The sequence below is a fragment of the Falco biarmicus genome, chromosome 1 (assembly GCF_023638135.1).
Source record: "Falco biarmicus isolate bFalBia1 chromosome 1, bFalBia1.pri, whole genome shotgun sequence".
Taxonomy (NCBI): Eukaryota; Metazoa; Chordata; class Aves; order Falconiformes; family Falconidae; genus Falco; species Falco biarmicus.
The window spans coordinates 1,217,276-1,237,669 of record NC_079288.1 but is presented as its reverse complement, the minus strand read 5'-3'; the positions used below and the strand labels follow the sequence as shown (position 1 = coordinate 1,237,669).

Genomic DNA, 20,394 nt, shown 5'->3' with positions numbered 1-20,394 from the left:
TGGAGAACGCGCTTTAACAAATTTCATCCTTCTGCTTTAAACCCACAGGCAGGACGGAGAAGTTGCAGACACCCGGGCCACCATGCACCGGGCTGCAGCAGGGATTAACACCCAGGGATTTGTTCAAGCATCTCCTGTTTTTATAAGAGGTTCCCGCCCACCCCCTCCCCCCAGAGTGGGAGAAGCCCCCAGGGCCCGCGGGCTCACCTGGGAGAAGGCAGGCACAGCCACGCTGTACGGCCTCTGCTTGAAGGTGTTGACGCCCTGTGCCGGGAAGGCTTGGGAGGCCATGCCGTAGTCGGGCGGCGGGATGGCGATGTCGTCCTTGTCCAGCAAGTTGCCGGTGCTGCTGCTCTTCCCTTGCTGCAGGCTGGGGGGGGGGCGGGGGGAGCCCAAGGCAGAGGCATCAGCACAAGCCCACCCCAGGCTGAGACCCCATGTGGCCAGTCCACCCGTGGCGGGGGACCCCACAGCCAAAGCCCCCCGCCCCAAACCAGCTACCACCCGTCTGCACTGGGAGTTATTCCTAACGACACTGCTGTGGGGAAGCGGGGTACTCCCGTGCTGAGCCCACACGCCTGCCCCAAGAGGGGCGCAGGCACCCACCCACCGATGCTCCTACCTCGCGTGGACGCGCTCGCTGCCATCATTGTCGAGGACCCTCGTGTAGGAGAAAGGAAACCAGCCCCTCCTGAAAGGCAAAGGCAGGGCATGGAGCCGGACCCACGCTGTTCGGAGGATCCAGAGGCTGCACCCAGGTGCAGCGGTTCACGAGGACAGCCACCGCACTCACAGTTTTGTTTTCTCGCTCTCCCCGTAATGCCAGCCGTCCCTGGCCTCTGGCACCAGCAGCGTGATGAGGTCACCCTCCTTGAAGCTCAGGAGGGTGCTGTTATCTCCGGCAGCATGAGAGAAAATGGCCTGCACCCTTGTCCTGCCATTCCTCTCGAGCCCTGCGGCCATGGAGCTGGAGCGCGGCAGTGTCTTGTTTTCAGCTGGTGGGAGACAGAGACCACTGAGTGCCTCGAGTACCGGACACCGTGGCCATGCCCAGCCTGGCACAGCCAGGGACGGGGCAGCCCTGCCAGGAGAGGTCCCTAACCCTGCTCATTTCACCACAGGTGCCAATACAGCCTTCAGTGTGACTCACACCTTCCTTCCCCCTTCAACAGGATCAGACCACTGCTCTGGGCATCGCCCACCAGCTGTGGCAAAGGGAGCAGCCTCCCTGTGTGCCGAGATTCCTCAGGATTCTTCCTCCTGGAAATCCTGTCTGTGGGCTGAAAGCCCACCCAGCCAAGAACCCACGGCAGAGCCCAGCTCCGCTCATTTACTACCCCCCAGGTCCAGAGGCACAAACAGCACCTGACACTAGAAGGATGCTCCCAGTCACTGCGCGGCCACCACCAGCATCCCTGGGGACCCTGCGCACTGCGCCCGGCCCCACCAAGCTCCCTGCCAGCGCTGGCCAGCCCCGCGGCACCCCACAGCCCCGGCGTGGAAGGTGGAGCCTCACCTGATGTGTAGCTGTTTTTTGGTGGCACGTTTTTGCGAACTGGGAGTGTATTGGAATAAGAGTCACTCAGCTGCTTCTGAGGCTGGGGAGGAGATAAAGATTTGGGCTGTGCTGGCTTCATCTCAGACCACTGGTTGTACCCGTCACTGTCTGGGCCTGAGACTCCGTTCATCACCGGCATGGCCTCCTGTGCCGACATGCGCTACGGAGAGAGGAGAGGAGGGGGGGAGATGGGGAACATCTTCATTAGGGCATTGCACCACTGCTCCCACAGTGGGACCAGCTCCTGGGAAGGGGGTTCACAGCAGACTGGAGCTTCAGCCTGGTCAGGTCCCCACCTAGGTGAGCAGGGGGTCACCCTCTGCAGTATTTTACTGCTCCAAGCTGCCTTGCACCTGAAATCCCTCCCAAGCTCCACTGCTCAGCTTGTGCCCCCACCACACATCCGGGGGGAGACCCTTTTCTGAAGGGCCTTTCATCTCATGGGTCACTCCAACCACTTTCTCCCACTGTTACTGGGGTACTTTGGTTCAGCCTCACAGCTCTGGGACCAGTCCGGCCAGATGGGTCCAGCTTGTGGGGTCCCCAAAGACCCCCGGCAGCTCCTGCAGCCTGCACCCCTCCACAGCTCAGCAACTGAAGCTAGATGGGACAAGGACAGGCTGCCCATCCCCATGCCAGGCTCCTTCCCACATCCCAGGGCAGTGCGTGCACGGAGCTGCCCACCTCTGTGCATCAACAACAATCCAACAAAAGGCAACTTGCTGAGGACAACGGTGACACTGGCCTGGGCTCATCCCTCCAGCTTTGCTCAGAAGGGCAGGACAGCTTCCACCACGGAGATACTTACTCCTACAAAAGGTGCCAGCTCCGGGGGAACAGGGAGAGGTTTGGCACCAGGGATGGGGTCAGAGATGATGAGGTTGGATTTGGATGTAGACAGAGGACTGGGCATAATGGTGCCATTGCTGCTGGCAGCCATCTGCTGCATCAGCTGTATAGCACGGTCCGGGATCTTGTTGGGATCCGAGCAGGACTGCTGCCACAGCGGCAGCTTCTGCGTCAGCATCTCCTTCCCCTGCAACAGAGAAGAGAGGCATAAGGGCACGGGGTGTGGAGCAGGGCACCGAGCTCTGCATCCCTCCCTGGGCAGCACTGTGCAGATCCGGAGCTGGCCTGATTCTGGCCACAAGACTGATCAGCTCCTCCATGCATGGCACAGACAAGACAAAACACAGGGACTTAGCATTTCCAGCCTCTGACGGCAGCTGAGCCAGGAAGGTGTCATGAAAAATGGAAAGGAGGAAAGGAAAAGGTAATTAATCTCCCCTGCTTATTCCAAGACATCCTGCACAGGGCAGCTCCAGGAGCAGAGGGGCTGCGGGAAACTGGGCAGGGTGCTGGGCTCCTCATGGAACAGCACCACTCAACTGAGCAGAGCAATAAAGCCTGACCAAAGGCTGGGCAGCGCACAGCCCGCACCGTGCTGTTGCCCAGGTCCTGAGGGATAAGCTTCTTGTTCAGGGCTCCTCAGCTCCAAGACCCTCCAGCCCCAGCACCCTGCAGCTAATCCCCACCGTCCCCTGCCTGTGGGCAGCACTGGCAGCCACCCACCACCACACTCTGAGCCAAGGGGAAAAAATAATAAAAATAGAGCTAAGCTTGCCCTTATTCAGCTATATACCCATGATGCACAAGCATGCATCCCATAGTGTGACACCGGGGGAATGTCCCAAGCTGGGTCACTCCCCAGCTAAGGGCCAGGCAGACCCTCAGGCTCCTGACTCAGCACCTCTCGCCCCACAGCAGAGGGTGACCTGCGTGGCTTCGCAGCTGACCTCACCTGGAGCCAACTTGGTCCCTGTGTATTAAAAAAAACCCTCTAAAGCCAATTTCAAAGTCCCAGAACATTTCCCTGGTATCGGCCACCGGCTCCAGACGCGGCACAGCCTCACCACCCAGACTATGGCTGCTGCCAGCATCCTCTGGGAGCTGCTGGCAGCAGCGGAATGGCATTTTTAGCCGGCAAGGCCCACACCGGCTGCCAGGCTGCTGCAGGGCCAGGCACCCACGTAGCACATATGCCCATCAAGCTCTGGACGAGCCACCTGCAAAGTCCCTCTTGCAACAATCACCCTCCATTTGCTGCTGCTGCAACAAGTTTTTGGTTTCACCACGCCAGAACAATGCTGCAGGCACAGGCACCCTTACGCCGGCTGCCCCTCACCATTCCTGGGGAGGATTTTTTTCCCTCCCCCCTCCTGCACTACAGGAGGGGTTTGCATATGCCAAGCATAGATCCAGCCTGTAGCGCAGCGCGAGGACAGCACTGACTAATCCAAACTCCTTCTCCTGCTCCTCAGTGCCAAGCGCAGTGGTGACAGATGGGTGCTGTGAGCGATGGGGGGTGGCGGTGGGGAACAACCAGAACAGAAGCACAAGGCTGCGGGAGCAGCACTGGTGTTCCCAGCTCTCATCCGGATGGATTCTGCTCTGGACTAGCACAGGGGGCTGCCACTCCCCAGGCTGGTGGGCAGAAGCTCCAGCCCAGGAGACATGGGATGCCTGGGAATGGGCAAGACGGGGTTTGGAGCAGCATTTAGTATCTGGTTTAATCCCCACCTTTGCTAAGGCCAGGGCTGGAGTGAGCCTTGCCAGGTGGGCATCGCCACCCCCACTCCAAGTGGGAACATCGCCGCTTTGTATTTCTTCTGCTTTTGCAAGTCACTGACACGCAAGGAACCTGAGGAGCCTCTGCTAGGGCAGAGCCCTCAGACCTCTGTGACCATGATGCACAGGAGAGCTGAACCCCAGCCACCCACCACAAGCTCTCCTGTGCGGGTGAAGCTGCATGGCAGAGGGGCTGGCATCGCCTGGCTGAGCCTGATGGCGGCATACACTGCCAGCTCTGCCATCAGCACCGCCGCGCTGGCACTCTGGCAAACCACAGTCGGTCCAGTCTACCTCGTGCAGCCAGAAGCTGCTTTGAAACGCAGAGCAGCACCCATGGGAGACGTTTCCCTGCGTCAGAAGGGCAGCACCACCCCAGGACAGCCCTGCCTCTCCCAGGGCACCTTGCCTGTGGGTCACCCACTGATGCATCCTGCCGCCCGTGCCACCGGGGCCACACCAGCTGCAGCTTGCAGGTTATCAGCTTCCTCGGTAGGCAGCGGCTCGTGACAGCAGCACCCACCCGGTGATGGGGCAGCCAGGACCTGCAGTGGGCCGCAGGAACACGGCAGCAGTGGGGCTGACTCACCTTGGCATGGTAAGTGATCGCACTCTTTGCTACTGCACACTGCTTCTCTACCAGGAAGCAGAACCGTCTCCTCTCTTCTGTAAGAGCTGTCTTATAGCCGTCAGAGACGTAGTTTTCCAGCTCACCTTGCTTGTTGCTGATGGCTTCAATGTACTAGAACAGAAAGAAGAGCAAAGAGATGGCTGCCTTCCCCGCTTCGGCCACTGAGCGCCTGCCCCTCCGTGGGGCTGGCAGGGGGGCCAGCAGGCAGGGTGCCCCCCCCCAGCACCAGACATGCACACATGTGCCTGCGTGGCCCCTCCAACCCACCCTTACTCATCGGAGCTCCCCACGCAGAGGCGCTGACTCAGCGCGTGGGCTGGCAGCCGCGGGCGGCGGGACGAGTTGTACCGCGTGCAGCCGCCCTCTCACCAAACAGGGGCCCGAGCCGTGCCGAGGCACTCATACCACCAGCGGACGCCGAGGAGGTTGCCTTGATCGCCAGGGGCTGGCAGCAGCCCCTGTAACCCCCTGCTCATCCCTGCCAGGCACCGCAGTGCACAAACCACCATGGAACCCAGTCCGGGCTGAATGCCTCTAGCATCCCCTCTGCTGCTGGTGCCTCCGCTGCATCTCTGCCTGCATGGACGCTGGGGAGCTGGGGGCCGCAGTGGGACAGCACGTGAACCCCTCCACCACACACAACCATCAGCAACACTAGAACTACCAGCAGTTTGCATTTGCTGATCAGCCACAGCGTAAGTGGTGCAGGGAACATGGGGACAGTGCCAGGGCAGTGCTGCACGCTGGCACAGCACCTCCCTGCCCAGCTGCAAGGGGATTGCCAGGATGGCCAGTCCTTGATGCTGCACCCCAGGGCTGTGCAGACACCGGGGTCCCCATCAGCACAGGGCAGAGATGCTGCAGACACAGCAGCGGGATGCTTCTTTGCTGGCACAGGCTCCTGCTCTGCCTACATGACTTCTGCCAGTGTGGCTGCGCCACATGGGGCTTTGCCAGCACCGTACGGGGCATGGAAGCAGCACATGAGGCCGAGCTGAGGTAGCCCAGCTGCTCAAGCTGACCTGCGCGATGCAAACTTGGCGCACAGGATGGTTTCAGAGCAACGCCTGGGACTGCGGCGCTGCTGCTCGGCCACACCACCAGCCGCCCTGAGCACAGAGGGCACCAGATGTCCCCAGCTCCCCAGCCTGGTCATTTTCTCATCCCTCAGTCCTCCTGGGAGGCCCCCAGTGCTCCTCTGCAATAAGCTTCCACCCTTGATGTGGCACTGGGAGAGCAGCCACCAAGCCTCTCAAGGAGGAGCATCTCCCTTGCCCATCGCTGTCCCACCCTGCAACACCTCCTTGCCACCAGTTCTCCCCTGGGCCAGCAGCTCCCCACTGCAAAGCCACTAGCAACCACGCAGCCCAGGCACAGCTAAACCTGCTCCAGAAAGTCTGAGCTTCTGAGAAATGAATTAAACTGGAAATTCAGGGCCCAAAGCAGCTTTACTTCTTTCTTCATGTTTAACAGTTATTTTTAGCGTGCTACAATATTTATTACCAGACACATAAAATGGAACAAACCTCAACAAAAGCAGTGAGATTAAGCAGCACACCAGACTTCAAAGGGGGCTTATTTCAGAGCTGGAGCTCCCACCCTGCCTGGACCATCCTCCCTCAGAAGCAAACCCTGCACAGAGCTCATGCCAGACCCAGCAGGTCTTGGGTCTCCCCACACACAGCACCACAGGTAAGGGAAAGGGAGTCAATATGAAATGGGTAAAAAACTGGTTTGCAACCAATAACCCTGTTTTAAGGAGATTTTTTTTCCCCAAATGAGAAAATCCAGTGCAAGCACCCCGTTTAGGGAAAGAATTAAGTGAAGGTAACAGAGCTGATGGCACTGGGTTGCAGAAGCAGCAATAATGGAGGTATGTGCATCACCCCCAAGCAAAGCCGTGAGGAGAGCCGAGCTGGACAGGGGCTGGCAGGGATACAAGGGAGGGCACCAGGAAAGCCAGCAGGCAGCTGTGCTGTGCCAGCAGCAGGCACGGAGGCACTAAGGCTGGCACAGCACAGGGAAGAGGCGGCAGCAGCCCCGGGCACATGCCAGTGGGTGGGAGCAGGCGGCCGTGGGAGGACACGCTTGGTGCGAGCAGGGAAAGCATCACTCCCCAGAGTGGGCTTGGGACAGAGACACTACCGGCATCACGCCGCCTCCTCCCGGGTATTATTAGCCCCTGGAACAGCACAGGGACAGAGCCCAGAGGCACCAGCCTGGCAGCGGTGATGGGGAGCTGGGATGGAAGGATGCCCCAGCCCAGGGAGCCCCCAGCTCCCCCAGGGTCCTGGGCCCCATCCCCTCCATCGCAGCCTTGCTTTGCCCAGGGCACCAAGCCTCGCTATCCCCACACACCTGCACCACCAGCAGCTCCCGAAAAAGTTTCCTTCCCTTCTCTCTCGAGGGAAGCAGCAGGACAACGGTCCCCCTGTGCAGAGCCCCATTTCTGGAAGGAAAGTGCAACCCTGACAGCACCTGAAATAGCAGGAGTGAGGAAGCAAGCGCAGACCCCGACACCCAAAACTCATCCTGCTTAATTTACTAACTGGGCCATCAAGAACAAGAAGGTGAGGAGTGAAATGAGTCCACCTCCAGCTAATTTAGTTCAGTAGCACAAGGACCATCCCACCGTGATTCAGGTTTCCCCGGATAACCATCCCCAGGCCAGGCACAGCTCTGCCCTGCTACTGCGTGTGTGCAAGACCCCGCTCTAGTCCCAACACACTGCAGCACAGGGGAAATGCTTATCTTAGCCACACAAGATTTTCAGTTTTAATCATGATTTAAATATGCAAGCTAAAGCCTTATTTACATCCTTGATTTCAATCTTGTTTTGCAAGTATACTTTTAGTTATTTCACTAAGGAAAGGCTTGTCTTAATGGCTGCAGCCAGTTAGAACATGTTGATTTGCAAGCAGAGCGCCTATGCTCTAAACTTAGTATTCTCGGCGCTTTATATACTTTATGTAAATATGCCTGATGTGCCATTGATTTATTCAGAGCCTTGATTTTTACATGTTATTACATTACAAGATGGCGAGCAACACTTCGTGTTCACTACACAGTTTTCATTTTGGATTTGCTCAAAATGACAATGGGCTTTCAAACAACGCACAGAAAGAATTTAAATAAAAACCTTGTAAAATATGCCAGATGCACAGGGAAAAAAAAAGGTAATGCACAAAGCATGATATAAGATCTCACTACTGTGTGCTGGGGAGAAATGCTGCCTTTAGTCAGCAAGTGGTGCTTTACCTGCAGGCAGGTGCCTGTCAGGACCATCGGCCTCATGGCCGCTGCTCAGATCTCCTTTCCCCCGGGACAGGGAGGATCCTGCAGCCATCCCGTGTTCTGAACCCCAGAAAAATGCATTTCTCAGCCTGACACGACCTGACAGCTGGCCTAAGAGCCAGGGGAAGGTGCCTCCCTGCCAGCCTCTGTAGCATCCTGAGACCTCACCGACAGGCACGTACCTCTCGAGTGCTGCATTTTTAATTCAGACCTTGATTTAGGTTGCCAGCTTCAAATTCAGCCTTCTAAGCATCATCTAAATAAAATTCCCAGTTTAAAAGAGGAAAAGCACCCCATTTGGCACCCAAGGGGGCAGGGAGCTGGCCATGGCAGTGGTCACAGCTGTGCCAAAAGCCAGAGCACACACAGGAGCTGCCCAACAGCTCCAGAAACCTTTTCTGGGTTTCTAGGTTGGAGAGGCCTCAAATAACTCCCCCATCCCCCCCGCCTCCTGAACACATCCACTTCCAATTCACCAGGAGCTGCTGACCTAATTAGCAATGTCAGCAGCAGCGTGCCAGGCAAAGGGTTTGGTTTAAGATGCTGCTGTGGCTCAGCTGTGGGAGCCAGCAGAGCCAGGGCTCCCGGTCCAGGGGAGCAGCAAATCTGGGGAGGGGGAGCCCTGGCTGCACAGGTGGTGGCGGCTCAGCTGGGGACCCACCGGATCACCCCCCCGGCCACCCAGTACTGGGGAGATGGGCGATGCTGGAGCAAAGCTCCGTCACACTGGGTCCACCCAAAGCTGGGCAATCTCCATTCAGGAGGCAGCCCATGGAGCTCAAGGGCTCAGACAGTAAGTTAGGAACAAGAGCACATGAAAAAAAATAAAAATAAAAAAAGAAGCTGCAAAGTCCCCACCCCAACAGCTGCTGTCATCCCCCAACACAAAAAAAGCCAGGGCACAGAGGTCCCACTGCTTACTCTAACATGTTCCCAGCACCACTCCAGCGCTGACAGCCAGAGGTGTGTGCAGGTGAAAAAGCATCCCAGAAACATCAAGACCCAAGTTCCTTTCAAGCACATACCACCATCAGGTAGTTAACGCAGGTGAAACAGCAACATCATTACTGAACTTCAGTTGAGCCTTTAATAACCACCCACCCTTACTGGTAAAAAATTAGTTCAGACCATTCTACCCAAGCCAGGAACGCACAAACCAGTCAGGAATGAGCCAAGGGTGATGCTCCTCACCACCGCGCTGAGCATGGCCGCAGGAATCACTGCAGCTCTGTATCAGTGATCAGGTGCATGTGCTGCTGCGGGTGACACGGGCTGAGTGAAGGACTGGCCACAAGGACAAGAGGCAACCAGGAGCTGGCAGAAGCCCCAGGCTGCCTTGCAGGGGCCACCAGCCCACCGGGGTGGGTGCAGCAGTGAGTCTGGATAGCAGAAAGCTGGTAACGCTGCAGGGCAGCCCACGGTCGGCAGTGATGCCGAGCAGGGGAAGGACTGTGCCCCCACACCAGCTCCGAACACCGGGCTCTCATCCAGGCCAGCAGCACAGGGCAGGCAGGGATGCAAGACAGGGAAGGGAGAGGACTCAGCCAGCTGTGCCAGACTGCTGCGGCAGGCTGAAGTACCTGGAAGGAACGAACACTGGCAGAAGGGAGGATTTATGTAGGGAACCACAAGGGAGAATAATTAGAAAGTAATGGGATAAAATAAGAAAGAAGTTAGGCTGATTAAGAGAGGAAGAGCATCTAAGCTGTTGAAGTCTTAAGGAAAAACAGCTGAAACCCTTCCACAGCATATCGCCAAACTGAGGAAAAGAGGCTAGGGACTCCCAGCCCCGACAGCTCCTGGGAACAGGGACAGCTTTTCCTCATGCCCAGAATCTGCTTCTTGCGTGGGAAGTGGTGGACCCTGGAGCAGCCTCAGGGAAAACTCTGTCCCCTCCCGGCTCCCTCCAGCCTCCATCATCACTCAAGTGTTACAGATGGAGGGAGGTTGGTCGATTTGTTTAGCCAGACAGAGCGATGCCATATTCAAACCCTGGGATATCAGCGGCTCTTCCCAGCAGAGCATGGCTGAGGAGATCAGAGCTTGGAAATGAGCCTGAGGTGACCTAACGCCTCTTGTAATACAGCAAATTAAGCAGCAGACCAAACCCTCTCCCACAGCAGACAGCACAGGTCACTGTGGGAGCCCAAACACATTTCACTGCCTTTTGCAAGGACAATGCACCCTGCAGAGCCACAGACCCACACTGCCACAGCTGCCCGCTGGTGGATGATTTCTGCGCATCTGGCACCCTGAAGCTCAGCACCTTTCCTGGGGAGAAGACAGAGTCCCCCTGCCCTGCACAAGCACCAACATCTTCAGCCAGTGAAGGTCTTTTAGTGCCAGCACCTGCCATGCTGCCCACCAGTCCCCATGGCTCCAGCTCCATCATCTTGCAGCCAAACCCCTCCTCTGTGATGCTGCAGACACTGTTATGCTGATGGTTATCCAAGGTGAAATCATACGCAGAGTGGACCCTAGGGAGCACAGCCCTGGCAGATGCCCAGCTCCAAGGATGCTGGCCTCGCTGGCCTCCCCCAAGAGGGGCTGTCTCCCCTTGTTACATTGCCTGTCTCACACATCTGTTAAACAGGGCATCAGCCTCATCCTTCCACTGCTCCTGCAAAACTCCATCCACGCACACATGTGATATTACATAAAATTTACAGAAAACAAAACAGCAGGCAAGCACCTTCTCCAGCCAGCTGTGCGGGGGTTTCACGATCAGCTTCTGAAAACGTTTTGTCAGTACGGGGACAGCCTGGATCAGTGGCTTGATGCACAAGGGTTGGCACCAAAGTGCTGATCTGACATGGCCCTGACCTGTGCAGGCACAGGGACCAAAAGACCAGCTTCCCAGAGGGGGCATCTGGGCACCTCAGCCCAGAGGAAAAGAAGTTTAAGACTTCATTTTGCATATTTGTAGCAGCTTCTTGTAGATTTGTAGAGCTGGTTTCAGAAAACCACATTCTGTGCTGGAGCCTGTAGCTCACCTGGGTGGGAGGGATGCAGCCAGTGACCACAGCAGCTGAGTGAAGCCCCCCAGCCACAGGTGCTGGCAGAAGGAGGTGGAGGCTTTCCTCTTCTGCGTGCTACCTCCTTCATAAGCACTCACAGACCACAATGTCAGAAAAAGCTGCTTCAGCGTATGGCTCCATACAAGCAGCACCACGTGGGAACTCCCCCAACACCCAAAGTCTCCCCAGATGCTTGGGCCTGCAGCGCTGCTGTAAGGGGGGGCAGCGTTGCCAGCACACGCGTTCACAGAGTAAACAAGAGGCAAAAGAAATCTCCAAGGGCTGAGCTCTCCAGCAAGGTCCCCAGCCACGAGCAGGTAATGCCAACGAGCTCTGTGCAAGAAGCACCCACACAGGCAAAGGGACAGCACAGCCGGTACCTCCCACGTGGGGACCCTCTGGTCCCAGCCTGGCCGCAGCAGGACAGTGCTGCCCACGACCACCAGACCCACGCTTCTCCCAGCGTTCCACATCCGCCTCCCCTCCCTGCAGCCCTATGTGCCGGGTTAAGACACACATCCTAACCTAGCTTAAAGCACCACAAAGCCTGGAGGGAGCTACCCGGAGCTACTGAGCTGTTCCATAGTTCTTCCCTATCTGACTTTTACATAAAGCCCTTGTAGCCTGGTTTGTGCAAACTCCTTACCAGTTAGAGCTTCCTGACCTACACCTAAAATTATTTCTCCTGATGGGAATATCAAAATGAGGTTTCAATTACAAAACTTTAAAAAACACCCCAGGTTATTTGGCACAGTGGTATTTAATGCTTAAAATATTCCCGCAGGAACAGGTGTCAGTGTGGACAGCAGAAGACACATCTGGGCAGGAGCTGAGCACAGCCCACCGCCCCCGGCTCAGCACCCCCTGGTTGTGCAGGGGTTGGGAGCAGGAGGGAGCTCCAGCTGCCCCCCGCACCCCCAGCACAGCCCCCTTGCCTGGGTCAAGCACAGCCTGCCACTGCAAACAGCCAGCTCCAGCGTCCCTATTTAGGATGAATTACTGTCAGCTTTGTCTCAGCCCAATGCAGAAATCCAATTGTTTGTAGCTCTAATATGATTTGATAAATAGTTCAAACCAACATAACTTCATTGTTGAGTGGCTGATTCAATCAAGGTCCCAAATCCATCGTGACCTTGATTTCACAGCTTGGTCATAACCAACACTTAATGAAATTACAGCAGATTAGCTTCCTTGGTGATTGTTTAATCTTAATATTATTTCCATTTTTCTTCGTGAAGTGAATGGAATTGGTTTATTCTCCAGATTTTCAACACAGGTCAAAAAACCCCCAGCACCTCAGTAACTACATAACTAAGATGAGCCATCTCAAGCAATTAGCTGTCTCAGCTTTCGTTCCTCATGTATAACAAAAGCTCTGGACTGATTCATGAGGAATAAAAAGCCTGACTATGGCGACATTCAGTAGTAACAACCCCCAACCACAGCATCTCTCCTGACCATGAATGACAAAGCTTTGGAGATGCAGAATCACACCTGCAGCCTAACTGCACTTTGAGCTGCTTTTAAGCTACATGGGCCATCCTTACTGCAAACCGCAAGGTGCCTTAAATCCCCAAGCACTTTAATCCTGCAACACCCATCCATAAGAACTCCACAGAACAAGCACAGGAGACAGAGGCCAGATGATGTGGGACTCTGACAAGCCTGGATCGGTGCTCTCCATGCAAGTGGCTGATGCAGCTCAGGAGGAGGCTCCCACAAGCATCACGCCGCTGCCTCGCCCCCAGCACACCTTCTCAATCCGCCGCACTCCCAAAGCTCACTAGCCATGAGATAATTAGTTTTGTGCAGTGCCTGCACTGGTATTTATTTTACTTTTATAAAGGGGGCATATCTGAAGAGCCATAGGTGAGATGTTTGGGCTGTTTCACTGGGGTTTCTGATCAGTCCCATAGAGCAAGGAGCCAGCACCACACTGGTACCCTGGCCCAGGTGAGGGCTGTCCTCTGCCACCCAGCAAACCAGAGCCTGAACAGCCCCAAACCTCCTCTCACCTTGGCAGAGGCGAGATGTTATCACACAAACCATGTCCTGGATCCCCCTGAAGGAGATGCCTCTGCCACCACACTCGTCTCACCCACCCATCTCACATACAGGCAGCAACAAGTGGTGAAAAGGCAGAAAAGAGCAATTCTGCTTCCCATAGCATTAAATACGGATGGAGATGATGACAGAGCATCAGAGTCCTGGCTGCCGACTGCTACAGTGGCTTAAATGGATGAGTCTTCAAAAGAAGAGTAGGATGTTATTGCTTTGTTGAAGGAGAAGATGACTGATGTAGCTACCAGGATGTTTCCACCAACAGCAGCTTCTCCCATTACGAGACAAGTAACCTGCAACAGCCCATTAGAAGAGCTGCATCCAGTTCTTGTCCGATCGGTCTGTGGTCCCCAAGTACCAGCCTGATGAATTCTTCAGCTTCCCACAAGCATCATGAGATGCCTTCAGCAGCCTCCTCAGAGGTTGCCAGGGTTTTTACAAGCTGGCCACAGGGGTGGCCCTGGGCCAGCTAAAACCCACCCACATGCAGCAGCTCCCCAGGGTGAGCCACATGGTTCTCCGCTTTAAGCCAGCTGAGAAAGGTTTTTAATGGAGCGAAGCCCCACAGCACAACATCAGCAGCTCCTGCCTCACCAAGCCCAGTCTCACCAAGCCCCGCATAAGGCTCCCTCCTCGGGCCAGTACCAACACCCACATAGCTCCAAGGCTGCACCAGCCCTGGCAGCAACCCCCTCTGCGAGGCAAAGGTAAGAGCAGCATTGAGGATGGCCCAAGACACCCTCTTTTTCCGCTGAAAGGGAATACCAGCACCGCAGCCAGCAGAGAACAGAGGGAAAACTGCCCTCATGGCTCAACGCAGCAATTTAACTTTGTATTTTGATCTAGGAGGAAAATAAGCAGCAAGCAGTTGAACAGTCTCATAGCTCTTTAAGCTCAAAAGCCATCATAAGGCTTTTTCAGAGATAAGCGCTTCCTAAATACTTACTGCTGAAAGATTAAGAGAATGAAAGCCTGATCCTGTTTCCCTGCCCAAAGCGGCTGTGCTAACAGGACTCCCCCATCCCTGCCACATCACAGCAGGAGGATCAAACCATCGCTCCTCTCCCAGCTACATCGTGCCAATTGCTGGATGGATTTTCTCCTCCTCCAAGTCTGGGTGTGGGATGGGGATCCCTGTGCAGTGGCAGCCTGGGGCAGAGAGGCAGGAGGGGTGGCTCTGGCAGCAGTTTTGCTCTGTTGTCCCTATCAGCAGCTTTCATGGGTGGGGGATAACAACGGTGTGATCCCCGAGTTTCCCCACGCTCAGCTGCATCGCCTAACAGGGCTCCACTCGCTCAGCAGGAATTTCAGAGCAAGGGCTTGCAGAGACACCACTGCTCAGGAGGGGCTTGAGCTGCTCAGCCCTCAAGAACATGCCAGCCCCCGCCTCAGTGGGCAGGACCCCCAGGCTGGGGTGCATGGGCTCCGGCCGAGGGGCTGCCAATGGGCATGAGCTTGGTGACTGTGCCCCAGCTCACCATGGGACCTGCACGCCGAGCTGGGGGGGATGACTACAGGTACGTTTTATTCTTCAGTACTCATTCTGATTCACACCACCGAGAGAATGACTGATTTTCCAAATTTTAGTGCAATTAAGAATGTCATTTCCCCAGCACAACCTTCATGTTAACTATCTGCTGATGACTTTAAATGCCACCCTGCACGCAGCCCCCATGAGCCAAGTGCCACCCGTGTTCAGATCCCCTTCAGCACACAAGGTGCATTGTGACATGTTACCAGCCCGCAGCATCCAAGTAACAGATCTTTGTCCCAACATAACACACGCTGTCGTGCTTCAGAAACAAGACTAGCTAGTTTCTGGCTTCAGGGCTCGCCTTCCCCTTTTCAAGGCACTACTCACATCACAGTCCTTCGGGGCTGTAACGCACCTGTACTTGCAGCTGCAGCAGGTTTACAGGTAGGTGCATCAGTTACTCATTGAAGTTTGCCACGTTCAGCTGCACTTTTGGCAAAGCTCAAACCAAAGGTTGCAGACTTCAGAAGACACAAGCTCCTGCTGCAAACCCACCAGCAACACCAGTGCTGCAGCCCCTTGGCATGTCCTGCTTGCAGCCCTGGCACCACCAGCACTGGCCAGGGATGTGCCCTGGATGCTCTGCAGTGAGATCCCGACCCCAAGACCCCCCCCCCCAGAGGGAAACCCAATGCCCCAAACTTTAAAACGTGTCCACCCTGCAGCACCAACCCTCCAGGCAGGTGCCGAGGGACCCCAGCCCCACACCGCTGGGACCCAATTAGCAAACGGCACGTGGTTGGTGAGGGAGCCCACACCGCGATCACACCACAGTGATTCACCGCAGCCGCCCCCGGCCTTCGCTGCCACCCCGGCGTGCTGGGGGAAGGGACGCCCCGGCAGCAGGCACAGAAAATATTTAAGTACAACACCATCCAAAGAAAGATTGATCTGGCACAACACGATTAATGATCTTTTTGGGTTCATTCATTAAGCAAAAAAAAAAAGCCCCAGGAGCAGTGGATCAAGCAGGGTTAGGCACCACTGCACCGCCCAGCACAACATCTGCCATCAGCGGAGCTCACAGCCTCCCCTTCTGCACCGTCCTCCCCCAGGGCAGCCACGAGACCAACCCGCTCCCATTGCCGGCTGCCACCCCCTCCCCTGTCACACCTCCCACACCCCACCACGCTCCCCTAATGCTGCTGAGCCTGCTCCTCCAAAGAAAACTGCGAACCCTTATCTAAAGGCTTGCAGGAGCTGGGCCACCTCTAGCATGTGGTGCTGAGCATCTGCTATGATGACAACGAGATGCTCATCCCCACGCTGCACTGCACGAGGACAATGAGATGCTTGTCCCCCTTGATGTGCCAGCACAAGGTTGACAAGATGCTCGTATCCCCACCACCACTCAGGGTCCTACCTGCAGCTCCTTGTCAGAGTACTTCTGGGGGTTTTTGCTGCCTTGGCTCTTCTTCCGAAGTTTCTTCAGCTCTGCCTGGCACTTGTCGAGCGAGTCCCCCTTGCTTCTTTGCTCCGTCTGGTATTTTTTCAGTGCAGCCTGGATGTGACAGGAGGAAGCTCTGAGCAGCCAAACCCCTGCCTTGGCCACAGCTCCTGCTGCCAAGGGTCAGCAGAAGCAAGCAGATCCCCCCACCCCTGGGAGAAGTGGGATCCCCATGGCCCAGAGAGCAAGGAGGGGCTGCAACAGCCTGACATCAGCTGTTCTGCAAATGGTGATGTGTGTGATGGCCGGGGACCCATCCGTAACTGGGGGCATGAGCAGTGTCTGGGCATGAGCATCCCCCAGCAGGGAGCCGGGCAGCAGGAGGAGACGACGCAGAGATGCCCGAGCCCACGTTTGTGCTGCTGGAGTGCACAACTAACTCACACTCAGGTACCGGGAGTCCAGCTCCACCTTCTGCTCCAGCTGCGTCAGGAGCTCGTTGTGGAAGGACTTGAGCTGCAGGCAGAAAGAAAAAACCATGGTTCCTCAGCAGAGCTGGCAAACCCTGCACAGGGAGCACCGGGGCAGGCAGGGGAGAGGGTCTCTACAGAGAGCAGAGGCTGATGGCAATGAGGGACAGACAGACACTCAGAGAGGGACCCAGCAGGGCAGAAGTAGATGCTCAAGCAGACCAGACTCTTTGCAGCTCAGCAAATCTGCTTCAACAGGGCTGGTGTTGCCCGGACAAGACATGGAAAACCATTTTGCTCAGCTGCAACCCTGGCAGAGACTACGGCCAGACGGAGACCCTGGCACACCCAGGCTGGGGCACTCACCATCTCCTCCAGCTGGTTCTGGATCTGCCTGTGGACCTCTGCCATCTGGAAAAGCACATCTCCTGCAAAGACAAGATGCAGGGAGGGGGCTTGAGATACTGAGCTCGGGATGACACCCTGGGGCTGGGGCAGGCAGCACCCTGCTAGCATGGGGGGGTCCACAGACAGACCCACAGGTGCTCCTGGAGGACCCCCAGTGCCCACCTTCAGGGAGCTGTATGTGAGAAGATACTCATCTAGGACAGTCTGACAAACACGTACACCACCTGTAGCATGAAGGGAAACAAGGACAAGCAGCAGCGGGACCCAAGCACTCAGGGGCAACAAAAGTTGCGATCCTGCTTGCGACCCGCCATGACAGTGGCCACCCCAGCTATGGCACTGCTTTACCTACTCTGGAAAGGAGCCAGACAACAGGACCAAGAAAGGTCCCTTGTCTTGAGCCGACAGTCCCGATTTGAAAGGAGCAGGCAGAGACAAGGGATGCTGTGCTAACAAGAGAGATGGGATTAAATAGCAATGTTACAGCCAGGAGCTTTACCTGATGCTCTCCTGGCTGCACACACAGCCCATCACCAAGCGCAGAGCACACACGTCCCTCTCCCCCAGAAGCGCAGCAGTGCACAGATGCAGCCCTGAGGCTCAGCTCAGGCCACAGGACACAGCTGTGCACGGAGCGAAGCCCCAGGTTGATATTTGCCTCAAAACCACCGGATCCGTTCAACCTCGGCGGCTGAGCCGCATGCGGGCAGCCCTGCCCTGGGCCAGCGAGCTGGCCAGCGAGGGCAGAGCCACTGCATGAGGCTGCTGCGAATGCCAAAGGTCAGTCCCACAAAGGGCTGCCATGGCCAAGGGATCCCAGCTCTGCTTTGTCTCTTCCCTTTATTTTTCTTTTCAAATGCAGAATTCATCAAGTCACACACCCACTGTGATTTTCCTGGGAGGAAGGGCAGTGTCCTGCCTCAGCAAAAGCCCCAGCACAGCCGGAGCCAGACGCACTCTTGGGAGCTGCAGGAGCGTCGTTTAGGAGCCGCCAGTGCTACCGCTCGGCTAAAAGCACGATCCATCTCCGGACCAGAGCAGGCTTTCAGGCAGAGCTGAGCTCTGTCAGCTATTTGTAAGGACTAAGTTAGGAAGCTGTTCCTTCCAGCATGGCAGGTTGCAGCTTCGCAGGAGGCTTCCAGCCTACATGGAGCTGTTTGTAAACTGAAATCCATGAGCCGTGTCTCCGAGCTGCTCCTGTCTCAGGACTCAGCCCCGGGAGGTCCTGCAGTCAGAGGTGGCTGGTAGCTCCCCCACTCCTACACCCACAGGGGCTCTCCAAAAGGGAAGCAGAATCCCCCATCCCATCCCAGAAAAAGCAAAGCAGGTTTTAGTGTATTTAGAGAATGAAGGAAAATGCAAGTCCCCTGCAGAGGCCAGGTCCACCCTGGGTTCCAGGACAACCATATCCTCTGCATGTGGAGTCAAACCTCAGCAAGACTGGGATTAGCCAAACCAGCATCTCACCAGTGGAAGGGAACCATTGGGACCCTCATTCAGCACAAAAACAGATGGCATGTGCTGGGCCAACCCCAGCCCACCACTTGGCCAGCCTGTCCCTGGCACACCACGTGCCTGGGCCATACGCCAGCCAAGTGTCAACACCGGCTGATCGGGAACAACCTGGCCCAATGTTTCTTTGCTCTTGTGGCTGGAGCAATTCGTACTTTGTACCATACATTGTGTCTCAAAGCCTTTTGCAAACATTAAAATCTGATCCCTTTTTGTCCTTGGCAGGCACCAGCCCCCTCCACCACGGGTCGATGCACTAACAGAACCAGCTGTGGCACCGGCCAGTGCTCAGCCAGTGCCAACTGGCACTGGGGCCACTGTCCCCCTGTGCCCCCCACTCAGCTCCGAGAGGATGCAGGGACACACAAAGCATCCCACAAAGCAGGGAGGTGACCAGACACCGTGGCTGCAGCTCTGCTCCTTTGCCGGGAGCAAACCATGTGCCCAGATCCCTGCAGCCACCGAGACAGCTATAACTTCTACAGCCGTTTTGCAAGGTGCTGAGCAAGGCAGAGCAGCCCCCGGCGCTGGCGTGGAGCAGGCAGCTGGCTGGGCCATTACACGTCTGCCGCCAAGATCTTCACGCATGAACAGGGAGGTCTGGGCAAGGGGTCACCACCACAAGACCGCCAGGAAATTGCTCTCCGGTTGGGCTGCGACAGCTCAATCATGGGAAGTGCACAAATTCCCACTGCAAGGAGGCAATGACGTAACACCGTTGCTTGGCTGAGATTGCTTTTTCAGGAGTGTATCAATGCAAGGGTGGCTCGCTTATTATTTTCAAAGCTTGCACCACCCCCTCTCCCTTTCGCTTCCCGTTTGCCTGGAGTGGAAACCCTGGCTGAGAAAGACAGTGCAGGGCTGGCTGGGGGCTTTCTGGCCACAGGAGCCAAGTCCCAACTCGTGCAGGGACCAGGCGCTCAGACGTGACATCCATATCCCCTAATCCAGCAGCCGGTACACCCAGCACCAGGTCTCTGCCCCCACTGCACTCCTCGCCCAGGGAATTAACCTGGCCCCAGCAGCCAGGGCGGTGCACGGTGCACCTCAGCAGATCTGCATCTCTTTGTTTAGACCTTGTCCTCCACCATCACCTTCCTGGCACAGCATCCCTGCTGCATGCTGCTCAGCACCCCAGCCCGGGCAAGGGGACGCAACCACCCCCACTGTCCCCACCGTGGCTGGTTTGCTGTGCCTTCACCGGTGGCACGGCATGGCCAGCCCGGTGCCAGGAACGGCACAAGGTGAGCATGGTGCTGCAGCTGGTGTGGCGCAGGAAGGTGGTTGGATGCCTGCCCGGCACTGGGCTGTGCAGAGGCATGAGCTTCCTCCAGAGCCTCCCCCCGGGCTGAGACAGCTCCGAAGGAATCAGCTCCAGGCTTCCCATGGCCTCTGCCATCGCGGGGAGCCCACGTGGGGCAGCAGCAGGATTTGAACTAAATCCCTTAAATAGCAGCTGCAGCACCGTGTGAATTCACATATGGCACCTCCAGCACCCCGATACTGCCACACCACGAGCTGCTTCACCACTGCAAAAACCCTCTCAACCTCGTTAGACATTAACAGACATTTCATCCTGAAACCGCCCCGACTAACCCAGCATGGCAGCAGAGGAGAAGTTAAGCTGTGACTAAGAGATTCCACAGTAGCTGGAAAGCCCAAATATTTCAAACCCTGGCTGGGAAGAGGATCGGCAGCATTGTGCTGAGATACCACAAGGCGTTTGCAGGGCTGGGACCACAGCACACGCCCCAGCAGCAGCACAGACGCCCACGCCACAGGCGTTTTGCATCACCTACCAGTGGTATTTAAGTTACACACAATAATTACTGCTGCGCAGCAGGGCAGAGCAGGGCAGGAGCTTGGGTCACAGCTTAAATTGTGTACGGAGCAT

At 56.4% G+C, this 20,394-nt stretch overlaps 1 protein-coding gene across 7 annotated transcripts in view; it reads right to left on the bottom strand.

Annotated features, from left to right (window-relative positions):
- The window catches only part of BAIAP2 (BAR/IMD domain containing adaptor protein 2), a 47,633-nt gene that overhangs the window by 7,906 nt on the left and 19,333 nt on the right, over nucleotides 1–20,394 (bottom strand). For 5 of the 7 annotated variants that reach the window (XM_056332748.1, XM_056332693.1, XM_056332722.1 and 2 more), the window contains exons 4-12: nucleotides 16,947–17,008; nucleotides 16,555–16,626; nucleotides 16,087–16,224; nucleotides 4,776–4,928; nucleotides 2,367–2,594; nucleotides 1,517–1,718; nucleotides 794–995; nucleotides 623–691; nucleotides 208–370 (exon numbers count right to left, since the gene is read on the bottom strand). In XM_056332748.1, coding sequence (XP_056188723.1) covers nucleotides 208–370; nucleotides 623–691; nucleotides 794–995; nucleotides 1,517–1,718; nucleotides 2,367–2,594; nucleotides 4,776–4,928; nucleotides 16,087–16,224; nucleotides 16,555–16,626; nucleotides 16,947–17,008 — 1,289 coding nt within the window. The remainder of the gene's footprint in view (nucleotides 1–207; nucleotides 371–622; nucleotides 692–793; nucleotides 996–1,516; nucleotides 1,719–2,366; nucleotides 2,595–4,775; nucleotides 4,929–16,086; nucleotides 16,225–16,554; nucleotides 16,627–16,946; nucleotides 17,009–20,394) is intronic. The other 2 variants (XM_056332703.1, XM_056332740.1) reach the window with 1 other exon arrangement.